Below are 17,379 nucleotides of genomic sequence, written 5' to 3' on the forward strand. Positions count from 1 at the left end.
TGACACATAAAAACTCCCTTATGAAAGACACAGGAGACAGAATACAATATAAATGCTTTTCTAGTAATAGCAGAGTACTGTGGGGTGTGCAGTGCTGGGCATGAGCACATTTTTTAATCGAGCTCTATGGGGCAGCACTGCCCAATCACATGATGAGGGGAGGTGGGGGTGAGGGTAATAGGGACCCCACTTTGATGCAGCCAGGACAGAGGAGATGAGGTCAGGCAGAACCCAGAGAACTTTGTGTGAAAGCAAAACCCCCAGGCACCCTCCCCAAGTGCTGCCCCAGCACCTGAGCAAAGACTCTGAGGAGAGCAGACCACTATGACATTGTGTGCACTACCTCCTCTTATGTTTCTGTTTTCTTTCTTGTGTTGCCCTTTTTATCCACATTGCTCTATTAATAAAATAACATCATTAAAGCATGGTATTAAATGTTTGCTGTGCAAGAGCATTCCTTTAAAAAGGGTGGAAACATGAATCCGCATTTTTGTTCCTCCTCCTATTTACAATTATTCCCTGAGCATCTGTCAAACATTAAACAATAAGTGTAAAAAAGGCCAATTTTTTTCCCTCTCTCTGCCACGTCATGACACAAGTGCCAAACCCAATAAAGCCACATGACATGAGCACAACTTTGTCAGCTCAAGGCCAAAGCCAAGCCTTATTCTCACCTCTCTCCTGACCTGCTGACTGCTCTAGACTCTCACCTGCCCTAGGGCTGGTGGATGCTGGTTCCCACCACAGGGAAGGGTGATGGGACAGATCTCCCAAAGACTGGGTGAGCACTTGGCATCTCTACAGATACCCTGTTTGCTCCAGCCTCCCTGGAGCACTGTGCTTGGCAGTGGTGTACTCATGGAATCCCGAGGGAAACTGGGCTGAGCCACTCTCCCCACACTTCCGGTTCAGGATGAACCTCACAGACACACTTGGAATTTAACTCCCGGACTCAACTCTCCCCTCTCTTCATTTGCCAATGAAATGGTGGCTTCTTATTTTAAAAAACAAGTGTAGATCCTGAAATTCCCATTGTTGAGTGAAAGGCAGAGGACTGTCAAAAGGTTAGCAAATCTCGGGCTTGCCAGGGCAATTCTTTTAATGGAAGAAAAGAAAAAGAAAAAAATCCAGCAAGTGGTGCAGCAACAAAGAAAATTCCTTTTTGATCTATCAAGCCTCTTTCTCCAGCCTCTGTGAATGCCTCACCTCCTGCACAGTCTCTGAATATAAACTTTGCCCGGCACACTCAGGGTAATCTTTTCACATCATAAAACTCATAATCCTCTTAAAGTGGTTTTGTAGGGTTTGAGGTATGATGCACTTATCAAATAACTGAAACAAATAAATCAGCTTATTTAGGCTGTGGTCAGTGTGTGTGTGTAGCTCTGTGTGCACAGGGAGGAAGCCAGTGCCATACCAGCATTTGTATACATTAGCAACAAAGCTGTCTGTGACAAGCTGTCCTCTGCACAACTAAATATTTAGTTGCATATCATAAGTAACTTCTTAAGCGATTAAAGAGAGAGGGTGCTCTCTGTCCGCGCTGGCGCGGGGCGAGCAGCCGGTAGGCGCGGCTTTGCGAAGGGAGGCTGCCCGGGCACACCCCGCGCTCCCTCCCCGCAGGTTTGCCACGTGGGGACAATCCCGGCTCTGGCCAGGGGAGCACGGCCTCAGACACGCTTTTCTGTCACCCTTCTCTGCCCAGAAACTGGCTCTAAACAGGCTCCAAGTTGATTTCTTGCATATTTGTACAGAGTTCAAGTTTTCAAATATTTTTGCTAGCTTTTTTGGTATTAGGGCAAGGTTTATTTTTAACGTGCCTGTATTTATGGATTGCCGTGCTTGCGTATTTCTTGCATGTGCAAAATTAAGTTAATAAAACTATTTCATGTTGAAGAAGTATAGAATAAATGTGTCCTGTTTGATATAAAGACATTGTAGAAAAGACATTCATAAATTCAAAACCTATTGCTTTGTACAATTTAACTTCGATCAACAAGCTAGGAAAGCCACCCTAAATTTGCCCCCAGTATGTTTTCCTATGTGTACAATAAATGCTTTCTTCAGACGGCTCAAGAACCATCACAGCAGCCCTCACTTTAAATGTTGTAGTTGTTGGGATATAGACACATGCTTAACAGAATATCTTGAATTTGCTATTTCGGCTAGGGGAAAAGAGAAAAAGTCAGCCTGTTGTAGGGACAAGGGCTGAGTTTTTCTGAGTGGGGGTCCCTCCTCTTCCTGCTACTTACTGTCCCTTCTCTGCTTCTCCTCCCCAGAAGATATTCCAACTTCTACTTACTCTGAAAACTCCAGAGGCAATTTAAACTATTTTTAGGATTTTGCATGTCTCTTCTGTTTCAGTATGTGCCATGTGCAAGAAAAGGGCAGACCAGGACCAGGGCATTATCCCATGTGGATGATGTTTGGAGGAGTCTGATAGCACTGTCCTGCATCCCTCAGGGTAAGGGAGTGCCTGATGTGCCCGATGCATTTTATCTTGTTTCCAAACTGCTCCTTGCTGTCCCATCCCTCCCTCAGGTGCCTTGGCCACAAAGGATGCTACAGCTCTGCCAGGCCTGTCCTGGCCACCTGGGCATTGTGCAAGAGCTGCTGCAGGGTTTGGGAGCAGCTTTCATGGGGAGAGCAGTGGCCCAGCCCTCCCTATTTATTGTAGAGATGTTTGTTTATAATCAGATGCTGGAAATACAAAACAGTTTTAGCTACCAAAAAAACCTACAAGACTTTGCTCTGCTGTTGATGACATGGAGGAATTTTTAAGACCTTGTTTCCACAAAACACATCTCAGAGATTTTGTTACTTGCATCTGGGAGAGCAGCACAAGGACAGAAGCACCAACATCTTCTTTTCTAGTACATGTTGGGTTAATATGAAAAGTAAAGCTCAAGTAAATATTCACCAGAAAGTAATTTCAGTCTGTCATGAAAATAATCTACATTTATAAGTTATCTAAAGTAAAGTGAGCTGTATTAGCCTCCAGCAGCTCTGAAACTATTATGAATTATTGAATAAGTAATCTTTTTTTTTTATAGTTATTGACATAATAAATATATTTGCTTGAAAACATCCGGAGCTGCATAGGCATAGAAATATTTATGTGCCTGTGCTCTTTACAGCACTGTTTTACAGGGTGCTGTCAACTGGGAAGGGGAAACAGGAGGAAGAAGGTATCACCTCTGACGATCTTGTCAGGAGACACAGTGTTTCAGTCAGCCCCATCTCTGCAGGCCCTCATCTTCATGGACCATGACATAAATAAAAATATTTAGGTGAAAATGGTGTGACTTGTTTTCCACTTTTTTTTTGATGGTTAATTCTTTAGTGTCTGACAAATAGACCTGAAGTCCTCCAATACTGCTAGAGGAACAAGAAGCAGCTTAATTAACATTTATCTAGTAACAGAGAGAGCTTAAATTAACATTAATTTGGTAACAGAGAGCAGGCTTTAAATTGCCACCAGATCATCTCTGGAGGAAATTAAAAATTTATAGAGTTTCAGGCCCAAATGCACTGTCAAAGTGATGGGAGAATTGTCAGGTGGAGTTGAAAATCTTTGCATGCAGCACCTGGGGAGAGGCACAGTGGCTGCAGTCTCATCAGAAGCTGCCACTGCCAAAGACACTTTGCCAAGGGTTGGATGGGACCTACTGTGCCATGAAACACAGAATTTTCTCTGCTGAGGGAATCTGCTGGGATGACACTGAGATGCAAAGCAAAAGGAGCTGTGTTGGGAATTGTGGTGCGCCCGAGCGTGCCCACACACCATAGGAGGTACACCAGTCCTGCCGGGGGTGGCATGGCTTAACCCTGCCCTGGAACCTCATGGCTGCTTGGGCACCCCGGGGGCCAAACACTTCTGCACCCCTGGGCATTTTCTGGAACACTCTAGGGTGCAAAGTATTTGCGGGAAAAATCTCTTTCTGCAGTAAAAGCTGCATTATATTTTTTACCTGTCTCCTTTAGGCAGTAAATGTATCATCAGTGGCTCTTAAATTTCCTGAAGTAAAAAAAATTAGCAATTACTAGCCATGAAATCACAGAAATGCTTGCTCCTGCAAGAAAAAAAAAGCAAAAACCAGAAACAAACCAAGAGCACATTTTAAAGAGCTCTTTCCCTGGAACACAAGGCCAGACAAGGATTTAGCCTCTTTTTTTCAATTTAAGTCTAGTAGAACATCATGTCAAACCTCAGACACTCACAACAAATCAGTCTTTATTCAAATGTGAAAATTTAAGCATAAATTGCTGGCTGCTTAGCTTTCAAAACAATGTCACATTACAAGAAATGTGATATTTTGAAGAGAAACAGGAAAAAATTTATCAAAGTTTTTGTTATTATTGCATTATCCTCCCGCTTGATCTACTAGCTATAGATACTTGGTGTCTGCTTAAGTGCTTTCCATTCTTCCCATAAGCAAATTCTGGTTGAAGACTATACATCATTTTACTCTTGATCACTGCTAGCCTCAGTACCTCATTACAGCAGACCACTTTTTGAAACTGAGCTATAGCCCAGATAAATGATTGTATAAAGTTTTAAATAAACATACAACATTTATGTTATGTTGTTTCTCAGGGATGATTTATAGTCATTTTCTTCATCCAGTCCTGAGTTCTGGACATAAAAGACACTGAGCTCTCTGCTGTTTATCCAAGCTAAATCCTCTGTTTGTTCTGCATAAGCGTTCTTGATTCTATAATATATTGCAGGCTTTAGCTTCAGGTTTATTCCCTCTGGGATGGTGGAATTAGATAAATTAACTGACAAAGATAAGGTAGGGACATTGTAGCTTAATAGCCATTAAAATAGATACTGTGATAATAAAAATGGAGTTAGAAAAGGGAGTTGAGGTTGTGATATTTTAAAAAAATGTATTTATAAGACCTACATGAATAAATGCAATATTTGAGAAATCTCTGTAAGGAAACCCCCAAATGATGGTTGGATTTGGTTTAGTTGGGGTTTTTTTCATAAGAAGAGAATTAGAAATGGAAGATATTGTGAACCAGATTACAAGTCGCCTCGTGTCCCCAAAGATAATTTTTTTCTTACTAAAATGACTTTATGTAATCTGGCTGCTGAGCCATTGAAGTACTGCTTTGTGCTACAGAAGAAAAATCAAAAAAAGCCCCTTGAGATAAAACCAAAACCAGCCTGTGTGGATTGTTTTTACTATATTCCTTCTTTTATCAGCATATTTAAACACACACACACACATATAGACCTTTGTTCAAACCACATAGGGTAGTGCCATTTCCTTCATACTGCTATTCTTCATCACAGTCCTTGTTCCTCTGTTAAAAAAGCAGACAACACTAAATGGCTGCTTTCTCCTCTTCTGAGCATAGAAAAAATTTTGAACTAAGCCCACTAAAAGTTGCTTTGTATTTTGTCTCAGTATTAATTCTTACATTTTTGTGTAAAAAAAAAAAAAGTGTTAGCATTTAAAGACCTAATACCTAAAACAGCGGGAAGATTTTAAGAATTATAGTCTTTAATGTGACATACTCTAAATCATCTCTTAGCGCAGTATAAAAGTTAGCTAAGGTTTTAAAGGCCCTAGATGGACTTTCATTATTTTTCTAAGTCAGGATTAACTGGTGTATAAGTAACAGACTAGGTGCTTTCACTGCCAAAAATTATCTAACTGAAAGTTTGAATCTTGTAGTACAAACAGCAGTCCTGCCTGTACTCATACTAGCTTGTTATTTTGTGGTACACAAGTCAGAGTGCTGTCTTTGCTCTGTAAAAAATTGCATTCCATAAAGCATGAAAAGCCTTTTTATCTGAAACTTGTGTGGAAAAATAAGCAGCAATCAAATTGAACACATGGGCAGGCTTTTCTCTATTTGTTGTTGTTGTTGTTGTTTTATTCTACAAGCATTTATTTTAGTTAAGATATTCTACTTTTAGAGTTGTGAGATACTTCCAGGAATAATGGCAGATGATGTAAATGACTTACTCAATGAGCATGAAAGGAAGGAAAAAGGAAGGAAAAAATTAAACTCATGAAAACCTTCCAATCTTTGTGAAAGATTCCCTGAGTAAGCATGAAAATTATCTTTTAAAAGCAAACAAACTTATTTTATGCATATACTGCTCTTCAAAAAATAATTGTGTTATCAAGGTTGCTTGATCAAATACAATAATAAAGTAGCACATAATTTCTCTGCATGTTTAATTATCAATTTTTCTATTATTCACTATAAAGAAACATTTCAATTAACTTGTTTGCTAGTGAAATCTGCTATTCTCATCATCATAATTACACTTGATAATAGGAAAAGGAGAGAGAAAAAAAAATGGGTGTGTGTAAAAGCCCACTCTGGCAAAGAAGTGGGAATTTCTTGCCATACTGGGCAAGGCAAAAGTTTCATGAGCTGCAGTAAGAGTATCTTTTCCATGTAATGGAAAATGCAGAGATGCAAAGTCACCTTCTCCTCCCACTGTGGCCCAGTCCGTGGCCCAGCATTCCCTGAGTTTTTGTACTGAGGTCCAGATCGGGATAGAGAGTTTGTGACTATCTCATGGGCACAGTCATGTTTGGCATGTGAGCAGTGGCCTGCTGTTTTCACAGGATTTGAGAATTACTTAGATAAGAATTGGCCTCCCCCACCTTCAAGATTAATTTCCAGAAGTATATGTCACATTTGTTAGGATAATAGGGATTTGCTTTTATTAGTATTTCAATACTAATAAGTCATTAAATGATTTTCCTATAAAAGTTTTCACTAAAATCCTTGCAATTACTTATTTACTCAATAGATGGGATATGGCAAAAATGCTTGACCTTTACTTTATCAAAAAGCTGTAACAACCAAGCATTAACTAGCTATTCATCAAAGTATCAGTATAATGAGGAATCACCTTCATCTTACCAAGAGAGAAACAGAGTAAGTGGTACTACCCCATAGCAATTTAAAAGTCTTGTTTGGGGCAGACCCAAAACTTAAAAAAAAAATTTTGTCCTTTCCCCTCCCCTCATCAAATAATTCTATTTCATTAATTTCTTAACAGAAAGATTAACCAAGCCTTTCATGGAAGACTGCAGCCTTAGACTCACTTAACTTCCCTATAAGGATTGGAGTAATTTTTTGCTTTTTTTTAAAGGTTTCAGGTGAATTGGTAATTAGCAAGAAGAATGAAAGAATGTACTGATTTATCTACTACAAAAGAGCAAAATAAATAGCTTGCACTCATTCGCTGAAGAAGCATCTCAGTAGAAGCCAGTATCTATCCCTTTAAGGGCATTAAGACAACTGCAAACAACACAAATAGCTGGAGTTTAAACAGTTTGTGAACCACTTAAACAGAAAAGCTTTTCCCACATTATTCTCATTTTGCTGATAGGAAGTGAAAGCCTAGAGCCCTGTTTAGGATCACTCAACACCCCTATAACCAAGATGGGCAGAGAAACCACAGACCTGGCGTCCAACCCTCAGCTTACCAGTGGGATCACCTTCATGAGCAACTCAGGAGAGATTTTGCTGTATTGCATAAAGTACTGCAACACAAGCTATTGGTCAGGATGGCAAACCATTGCTAGTCCCTTACACAGTGTTTGAGAGGAAATGGCTTTTAAGATGCCCTCTTGCTAAGCCTACCTGTTTTTAATTAGGCAGTTACAAGCTGTCTGCATTGATGATGATATTGATAAATTAAATGGGGTCGGTAGCATAAAAAATCTGTATCCTCAGGTAAAACTTCTGGACCATTTTAATGATTTGCTATATATATGCAGCAAGACAATAGTCAGTGGGCCAAAAAAAAAAATAAAAAAAAAAGACACTTGTGTTCTGCAAGATGTGTTAGGATGGGACAGGAGGTGAAACTCACTTAAGAGACACATAATCATATTGTTTAGGTGCACAACTTTTTCCACAAATAGCAGTGCCTTCTTATAGAGATGTACCTACAAATTCCCTAGGGTACTGCTCCGTTCTTGCTTCTGATATTCTATGTTTGGGTTTTTGTTTTTTTTTTTCTTTCTTTTACTTTGGGTTATTAGCCCCATTTATTCAGTCCAATTTTTATTATCAGAGAGTCAGGATAAACCAGTAAATTAGAGTATTTAAATCATTGCATCTACATTCAGGAAAACTGCAGTAAAAGACATTATTGTTATGGAAGCATCAAAAATATTATCTAGACTGAGCATGCCCTATACCAGGCCTGAAGGGCTCCTGGAGCAGCAGGTAGGCTCTGTGGTTTGCCCCAAATACACATGGGTAGTCATGGCACCATACCCACAGCCCAGGCTCTAACAGAATACTAACTGTGTTATTCATACAGACGAGAAGCATCATGTCGTATCTGACATGAATAGGACGCAACCTTGGCTGTGTCCACACTTAATTATAAAGCAAATAGCAGCTCATGATGCTTTCTGCCCCTGATTTGGATGAGCTATTGTATTACAGTATTAATCTTGTTGTTAAAAATAACCTTTTCAGGCAAACATACCAATGGTCTGGTATCTGTACAATGAACATCTCTTAACATGAGATCAATAAAATTATTTTCTGTACCTCCAGATCAGAAAAGCAAACCAAAAAAACACCCTCACTTATGCTATGAAGCAAATACACAAATGTTGGAAAGTTACCATTACCTCTTAAATTTTTCAAAAAAATGTATTATCTTGATTGCCTGCTCCTCAAACCCTGATCATTTAACTTTGCTGCTCTATTTACATTTGCCTTTGTAAACCAAAATATATGATATTCACAGTATACAACAATTTTCAAATTTTAACAGTTTTTTTCATAGTACATTTAAAGCCATGAGCAATGTACAGTAACTGCTGAAAGAGTATTAAGCTGTGGACTGTTCCCCTAGACTCCATCTGCCCCAGTGATGCCATATTATTTTGTCAATGCAATAATGTGTCAGTAATTAAAACCTTTTGCATTAAAACCTTTTGCTCAAACACTCAGTGACATTACACTTCCGTAACTATCTACTGGCTATGTATGTTGTTAGAACAAAACTTTTTGTAGTAGTACATAAATTGTTTAAAATGCTGTCAAACTACCACAAGTTTTACACTTGGAAAAAAGAGTACTGGATTACAAAGCAAGGGACATCACTTTTCCAGCAGCATTATTAATGGGGACTATTTTAGTCTTCAGTGATGGGGAATGACAGGCTGTAGCATTTTTTCAAGTTCACAATAGAAAATAACCATATTTACAAGAATTCAATTACTCTGCATTAAAGCTGCCATGGGGTTACTGTACATTTATACATCAGAAAGTCAGTAAATTATTTTTCTATAAATTAGTCTCTCAAAGATGATTTTTTTTCCCTTTCTGTTCTGAATGCCAAACTCCTGACTGCTTCTCCACTACAGAGACTTCATATCTGAATAGCCGACATCTGTAAAAACATTTCTAATGAAAACACTACTAATACAACCCCCTGGAGAAACAAATGAAATGAGATCTAAGTATGCAGCCGCCTTTCTACAGTTCTGTCTTAAACAATAGTGAGGCTAGTGCTTCCCATCCAAGCCTTGACACAGGTCATGATCATTTAGGCACAGTAGTAGCAAAATAAATAATTGTGTAAATATGTAATAACTGGTATAAATACTCCAGTAGCACTTAGAAGATATGATAAAGGACTTCTGTTTTTAGCCGTGCATTAAGGTTTATCTCGGAGGATGGAAGGGAGAAGCATTTAAACTGCAACGAAGGAGAACTGCAGATTGAATACTTGAAAGCTCAGTGCCAGATATAACAACGCTTCTTTTCCACAACAGCAATTTAAAAAGTGTATTAGTGTTAAAAGTGTTGGATCACTGCTGAAATATTATAGAAACAGGGCTAAGAGATTCACTCCAAAATAAAAAAATACTATAAAGATCAGTAATGTAACTATAGACTTAAATAATTCAGATTCAAAGCAAAATTGCACTATTTCTAAATAATTGGACATATTTTTTTTCATAGATACATGCATAAGCATTCCACTGCTTTAATATGCAAATAAGAATTTAGAGACAATTTTTCTGTGAAACAATCTAACAATTATCAGGGGAAAAAGGTCTATTTCTTTGTAAGATTTCCCAACTTAGCAAATGCTCCATATCAATCAAACACTACATCCAGGTTTCCAGCCCTACATTTAAACCTGTAGCAAGTAATTTGAGGCAACAGCAAGATGTCACCACTGGAAGAAAAATTAACACATAAAGATATAGAGAGGGATCATCTGCCTGAAGATCATAATGAAAAAAATAACAGTGCTTTTAATGCCCTAATTTCTAAGTGGACTAATGCTTTTGCTAGACTAGACTGTTCAAGTACAGGCTGTAATCAGTTTCCTTATGCAAAGTGAACTGCAAGTTCTGGTTCCAAATCCTAAGGCAGATGAAGCTGGTACTAATTTGACATGGAACTTATACCCCTGTCACCTGGGTTCACAGAAACATATCAGCAAGGGTACTTGGTTTGAAATAATTCCACCAGCTTCCCCAGTGAAACCTGGGTGCAATAAAATCAGTAGCACTTTGCCAGAATTCCAGGAGGGTCTAGCAGTTGCTTCTCTTCCCACCATGTTTTCTCTGGCCTATGGAAGCAGGACTGAACCTGTAAACAAAAGTCTCACTTCCAGCAGCCTTTATTAATTGGGTAAATTAAAGTGGGCTTCTTATTCCATGCATCTGTTTGAAACGGCATGTCTCATGCAATGAAGAGAGATTAAGATACAAATTTTGATTAAAAAACGGTATTTAGTCTTTCCACTGAGTAACACTAAGCTCTAAAATGGCTCTGAAGTAATAAAAAGGCAAATGGAACCCAACATAAAAATCTTCTTTGAAAGACAGTAATATTGAGCTCATGTCTGCTATACATATCTACTACAAACATATATTTTGCTTCTGGACTAGTTCAGACTGAAGCAGAAACAAATTGTGCTGGAAAGAATTAAATTAAAACATACAGCTTAGATTATCCATTATTTCTTCATTCTAATACAAACAATGAATACTAAGAGTAATGATTATAAAACAAAACATATTCTATGTAAGTTTTTTTAATAATCACAAAATTTATGCTTTGCACCTTGTAAGCTGTGATCTTTCAAGTGGCTAAACTGACCCAAAACAGCTTAAATGATGAATTTTATAAATGTTTTTAGAAAACAAGCATTCTATGTTTCATTTTACTCAGTACTTTGATTTGAGAGAAAGAAAACTCAAGTTTCTTTTTAAAACATACAGCAACATGATTGCAAGTTTCTACATGCCACAGAAGAGACTCAATTAAAAATTTAATTATTAAAAAAAAAAGTGACAACTTTCATTAACAAGTTTAGTGCTTGAATCTATAAGGTAATAAAGACTGTCATATGACTGGAAATAGTAAACAAAATTTGCTCAAATCCATAGTTAAAAAATAAATGCAAAGTCCTTAATATTTACTTGAATTTGAATTTTATTTCATAAAATAATATACCTGAAAGTTGTAACATAACAGTTCAAAAAGCAACCAGTTATGAAAATTTAGTCAACACTGTCTTTGCAATATTTAAGTCTCAGGCACCCTCCAGTGTCTAGAGAAGAAACTACACAAGTGAGCAAACATTTGAAGAAAAAAAAAGCCATGAACAAGTTTTCCTGTCAAGATAGAAGTTTCTTGCATCATTTACAATAATTGCATATAACCCTGCACCAGTGATATCACACTGCATGATGTAAAAAGTATTGTAAAATTGCATTTCATGGATTTCTATGGGACTTAAGAGAGTTGTATTTTCTTTGCTAGTGGAGAGGCATCTCTAAGCACACTACTTAGAAAAATACATTTACAAAAGCATTCCTTACAAAGTCTGGTATTGATAAGTATTCAAGTATTTCTCCGGGAGTATGATCTCAATGTTTATACAGCTTGTTTATAACTTTTCTAAGGAGTCTAAATTAGTAGTTTATTTAGCAGGACCTACACTCATGGTAAGGAGGAGGACAAACAATACATGGAGAGCTAAAGCCAGATACAAATAGCCCTCCTCCCATTTTATAATTAATGCCACACAAAACAGGAAGGTCACATGTATACAAGCCTCTCTATGAACGTTCACTGATTTTATGCAAAAAACCCAAACCACTATTTTTCCCATTGGTATCTTCATTCATTCTAAAAGTAATAAATCATAAGATGATTTTTGTAGTTGACATTCAAATGGAAACGGTTGTGACTACAGGACAGAGAAGAATGCCTATTGAATGGACAGTGTTGTAAGTTACTGTAAGTTACTGTTACTAGGTAAATCCACACAAACCTAACAGAAATGGAATGAAAGCTGGAAAACAAAAGTCTTTCAATTGTGATTATGGACAAACTAACATTAATTATGGATTTCTCCCTTGCACACTGTTTGTACTTCCACAATCAAACAAAAACTTTACATACAATTTAAGTGGTAATGAGTTAATATGTTTTGAAACACATATTAAGTAACTTGAAAGTGGTTGCATCCTGATTAAAGAAACTATCTTGACTTAGAAAAGATATTGTTTTATGTTTGTGCTCAGAGTTACGTCTTCAGGTATCATTCCTCATTAGGTATTGATATAAGAATGCATGTATACTTCTGAATAAGGTCTTCACCCTCCTGGGTATAGCCTTACGAGGACATGTGCAAAACTGCTAGGGCAACCCTGGACAATCAGGCTAGTTAATAACTGATTCAGTTTCAGTTTCATCAGGTTGGTTTTTCCCCCTCACACTCAAAACCTTGTCTCTTATTTACTACATAACTTAGTTATGTTAGCTGCAGTCAGAGAAGCAAAATTTTTTTGTCATTTAGTAGTAAACTAACACTGGGTCAGTGCTTTAGTTCAGCTCAGAATTAAGAGAGTTTTGTCAGAGAAAACAGCTGATTATGTCATTTTGCCCTACTACAGCTGAAGAGATATTTTAAAAAATTGAATGAAATCATAACATTGACTAAAAACCTCTTAAAATCAATATTAAAAATATTACAAATAAACCTAGTCAGGGGGATACAAAAAGAGGTAGGAAACATTTCAGAAGAGGGTACACAAGATAAATATATTTACACACACACACAATTATATATATACATATGAGTATAAAAACATTAAAAAACAGTCATTGCCCCCATAAAACTTACAACTGTGCTTAACTTGACATGTTGCAAGCATTTACACTGACTTCAAAGAGAGCTGACCATAATGTGCAAAACAAAGCATGATGTTATTTATTTCACAAAGTACTATAGGCTTATAAAAGTCACTTTATTCAGATTTTGGCTCTAAAACTTTTTGCATGCTTTTAAATAGTGATGTTCCTTTTTGCAATAGCTTCTCTGATTTGACGATCAAGTTCACTTACAATATGGTCTTCATGATTATATACTCCTGTTCTCAGCAGGGTATCCCTCTCTTCTATCAGGCGAGAGAGGTAATCATCTGTGTTCTCATTTAGTTTTCTACACTGAAGACTATCCACTCTACCAGCAGAATTATCTCTAGCATCCTGCAATTTCTTTCTCTCCTCTTCTTGTTGTTTTAGCCTGATATAGATAAAATAAAAATAATTAGAGAATATTAATCCTCACTTTGATTATCTTTGTATTAAGTCTTTAGTTTATTTACTAAACTACAAAGTAAAATAAAGAAATCTATAAAAGGTAAAAAATTACTTTGTCTCTGGTGAAAGCAACTACAACTAAAAAGAAATGTAATACTTAAATAGTAACAAAACCTTTTGTATGTGCATATGTAACTATACTTGCTATCAAGGCTTCTGCTTGGTAATGTAAACTGTACTCAAATTAAAAGGGTTCAACATACAAAACTAGTGCAGACAGCTTTTGGAGGACAACATCAGATAAATTTAAAATTTTAATGTATTCAAAACAAGAATAAAATGTGCCTTGTTCTTTTCTTAACACAGCAGCTATGCTTAGAACTGAAGATTTAAAATAGACAAAAAGCTTGGTGCTGCACATCTGTGACCTTAACAAAAAATAAATCATGTGGTGTTCAACATGGATTTTTCTATACTGCTGTACTGTTGCATTTTACAAATATGCAATCTTTACCTAAGGGACACTAAACCGTGTTCTTTCACTGAACTGACAGTGAATTATAATCTTGATTTAATTGAGTCTTCTCCTGTTTTGAGACTCACAGCAAGAAAACAGAAGGAAAGGTGACAGGGAGGAATCTTACAAATACTTTTTATACCTGTTAAGCTCATTTCTGATATCCTCCAGCTCTTGTCGGTCTGTTTTCCCCAGCTCTTTTTCTTCTGCTGCCAAATAGCGCAACCTCATGTGCTCGAGCTCTTGTTGCTGCTTTTTAAGGTGAGCCATCGCATTTTCTTGTTCACGCTGTGTGGGAAAGGGTGAAGACATAACTCAGTTGACTATGTGATTACATGTAAAAGTGCTAATTATAGTGACAGAGCAGAACTTTAGCAATGAAGTCATGACAGTTACCTCTCCAGGAGTATTAGAAATGTAGGAGTTAACAGAATGTCTTAGCTAGTGATATCAATAATGCAGTAAGACCACTGACTATCACCATCACAGTAAACCTGTCCAGGCTGGATCAACTGCAGCCCAATCACAGATATCGTCCCATTAACAAAATAGCAAAACTATTAACAAACTCTCTTACTAACTCTAGCTTAAGTTGGTAGACATTCTGAAATGGCTCAAGCTACTGAGATTTATTCCTTCACTATATGGTATATGAAATAATTTTTTTTGAGAAAATAAAAGCTAAATAGCCACAGAAAACGTCCATCATCACCCCCATAGTGACTAGTATCGAAACTTTAAAAACCGCTTTCCAAAATTACAACTTGTGGTTAAATAAGCCTTGGAAACAAATTTCTGGCAAGGTGTCCTTTTGCAGTTGTATAGTAGTATGTAAAATTTTAGATAACTTACTTTGTGGATTTAATGAAATCAGTCTATCCATTCTAAAAGTTTGCTTGGCTCTAATTTTTTAGCTCTATACAGATACTAAAATAACTAAGGCTTGAATCCACTACCACTTCATGACATTAAAGTGGTTTAGTAAACATGGTCCTCTCTTCACTTATTTTTATCTCTGTCATTTTCCATATGACCTTGTGCACTAACTGTGTACAGTCAGTCTTACATCCAGAATAAGACAGAAGACCTCAGGTAGTTAAAAAATAAGACAGGAGTTACACAAATATCCTGGATCTAGGCATGTTGTAAAGTGCAAGTTTATCTTTGCAATTCTGACATTGCTTTCATCTGGAGTGTTTGATTATTAATACAATCTGTATTATACTTATTATGCAGGTTATAAAAAGGTCATTTCTTTGTTTGATATGTGCAAGCATATTATTTACACAATCAACCTCATATTATTTAAAAGATTTTAATAAGGCAGTTTCCTGAATTCCAGCTGCCAGAATTTTAAACACTCCCTGTTGATGATCAATAGTGGGCAAGAAAATCTGAATTTCAGTAGGAATTGGTATTAAAAAAAGGCTTCAACTGTTAATGTGAACAGATAATGCAATAGAGAAGTACTCAATAAGAAAGCAACCCTAAAGACTCTAAAAACTTTGTTTTCATACTAAATTCAATACTCCAGCCAGCCAAATTAAATGGTAAAACTTCAGTGAGACAGGTTATAAATCTTGAAGAACATCTTGCTAAAGAGATACATACTAATAAAAAAACCAGAAGCAGGAATCCTGCCAAAGAGTCAACAGCTGATAGATGACTGGAGCATAGAAAAAGCACTCAGTGAAGATAAGGCCATAGTCCTTCCTTCTCCATCACAAATTCATTGCAGAAGGACATTCCCATATGAGAGAAACCCTTTTTTTATGTGGGAAAGGGTTGAAGAATACTGCAATAAGACCTATTCTGCTTTAGTCTGTGAATAAACTACAAATACATACAGTATATGTATGTATCTGTAGATTAAACAAGTTACTTTAAACAGGCTACTACAGACTGCTGATTTTTAGAATTTTCAAGAGTTATAAGGAAATACAAACAAAAATTTGTGAGACTGACTGTAGATTAGTCTCAATTCATCACCAACACTGGTGTTTACACCACAGGAATAACTATTTTTCCATTTTTTATTTTATTCTTTCTTTAAATAGAGGCCTTAGAAATACCCAGAAAATACCAGCAGAACTTAACTTCCATAGTGGCCAAACTAGTTGAAACCATAACTAAACCTAAACCTAACAGGTTGCAGGTGTACACCAGGAAGAATTAATTTAGCTTTTATGGACAAGTCACTCTTCCCACCAGTCTTAAAAAACCCAACCGAACACCACACAAAAGAAACCTCCTACCAAACACACAGCTAAGCAGTCACACTAAAAAGCACTCTCAGCCGACTAAGGGTTTAGAACATCAGAGAAAGAATAGCAAATGATCATCTCCACAACAGTCAGGTAGTGAAAGGGGAATTCCACAAGAATCTACCCTTCAACATATTCATGACTGAAGAAATCACTATGGAAGTTTGCCGCTGATACAAAGTAATCCAGTAGGGAAAAGGTGGATGTGTAAAGAGTGGGATACTGTGGAGACAAAAATGAAAAGGAAACAGATAAATGAAGAATACATTTACTTAGGTCCATTAAAGACAATCACCTAAATGCACCTGCTGGCTCACAATGTACTTAACTGTCTGACTGAGGGCTGCTAGAGACTATTCAGATATACAAGCTGCATTTCTAGATCTCGTGCATCTACTGCTGGCCTCTGTGTGGACCAGACTGATATTTCACATCACTTCACTAGTTGGGTCTTTCTCACCTAAAGAAAAGTACAACTGAAACTCAAACCTAGGTATATTTCATCTAGAGACATGACTGAAGTTATTAAAAGAATGGAAGTTAATCACTTAAGCAATATACTTGAGCACGCAAAAGCTTCTTGACCACAGAAAGTTTTGAATGAAGATAGACATTTATGCTCGAAAAAAAAAAATACTACATATATAGCAGTACTTTGAAACAAGCAGCAGAGTGTGGGTATTACTAAGTCCGTAAAATTGGTCTATCTCAATAATTCTGAGAGAAAATTAATTTTGAAGGTACATTGTGCAAAAATTGATCAAAAACTAAATACTGCAAAACAGAGTAGCACTTGCTACTAGGACAGCAATGCTTTCACATAAACACAAACCATCACATAGCTGTGACTACACTGAGAAGAAGCTTTCCAATCCAGTCCTTCAGTTGGTGAACTATATTACTCTGATCTATGAGGGAAAATTTTGAAAGTGCTCTCCCACCTGCACTGCAGAAGAAAGACATAACTGCATGCTGGCCAGAAGCAGCATGTGGGACGACAGGTTTCATGACATGCGG

At 37.0% G+C, this 17,379-nt stretch overlaps 1 protein-coding gene across 3 annotated transcripts in view; it reads right to left on the reverse strand.

Annotated features, from left to right (window-relative positions):
• Positions 1–11,445: 11,445 nt before the first annotated feature.
• Positions 11,446–17,379, reverse strand: part of CEP120 (centrosomal protein 120) — a 38,532-nt gene continuing 32,598 nt past the window's right edge. For all 3 annotated transcript variants that reach the window (XM_038124861.1, XM_038124860.1, XM_038124862.1), the window contains exons 20-21: positions 14,241–14,386; positions 11,446–13,564 (exon numbers count right to left, since the gene is read on the reverse strand). In XM_038124861.1, coding sequence (XP_037980789.1) covers positions 13,324–13,564; positions 14,241–14,386 — 387 coding nt within the window. In that variant the 3' untranslated portion in view covers positions 11,446–13,323. The remainder of the gene's footprint in view (positions 13,565–14,240; positions 14,387–17,379) is intronic.

The sequence above is a fragment of the Motacilla alba genome, chromosome Z (assembly GCF_015832195.1).
Source record: "Motacilla alba alba isolate MOTALB_02 chromosome Z, Motacilla_alba_V1.0_pri, whole genome shotgun sequence".
Lineage (NCBI taxonomy): Eukaryota > Metazoa > Chordata > Aves > Passeriformes > Motacillidae > Motacilla > Motacilla alba.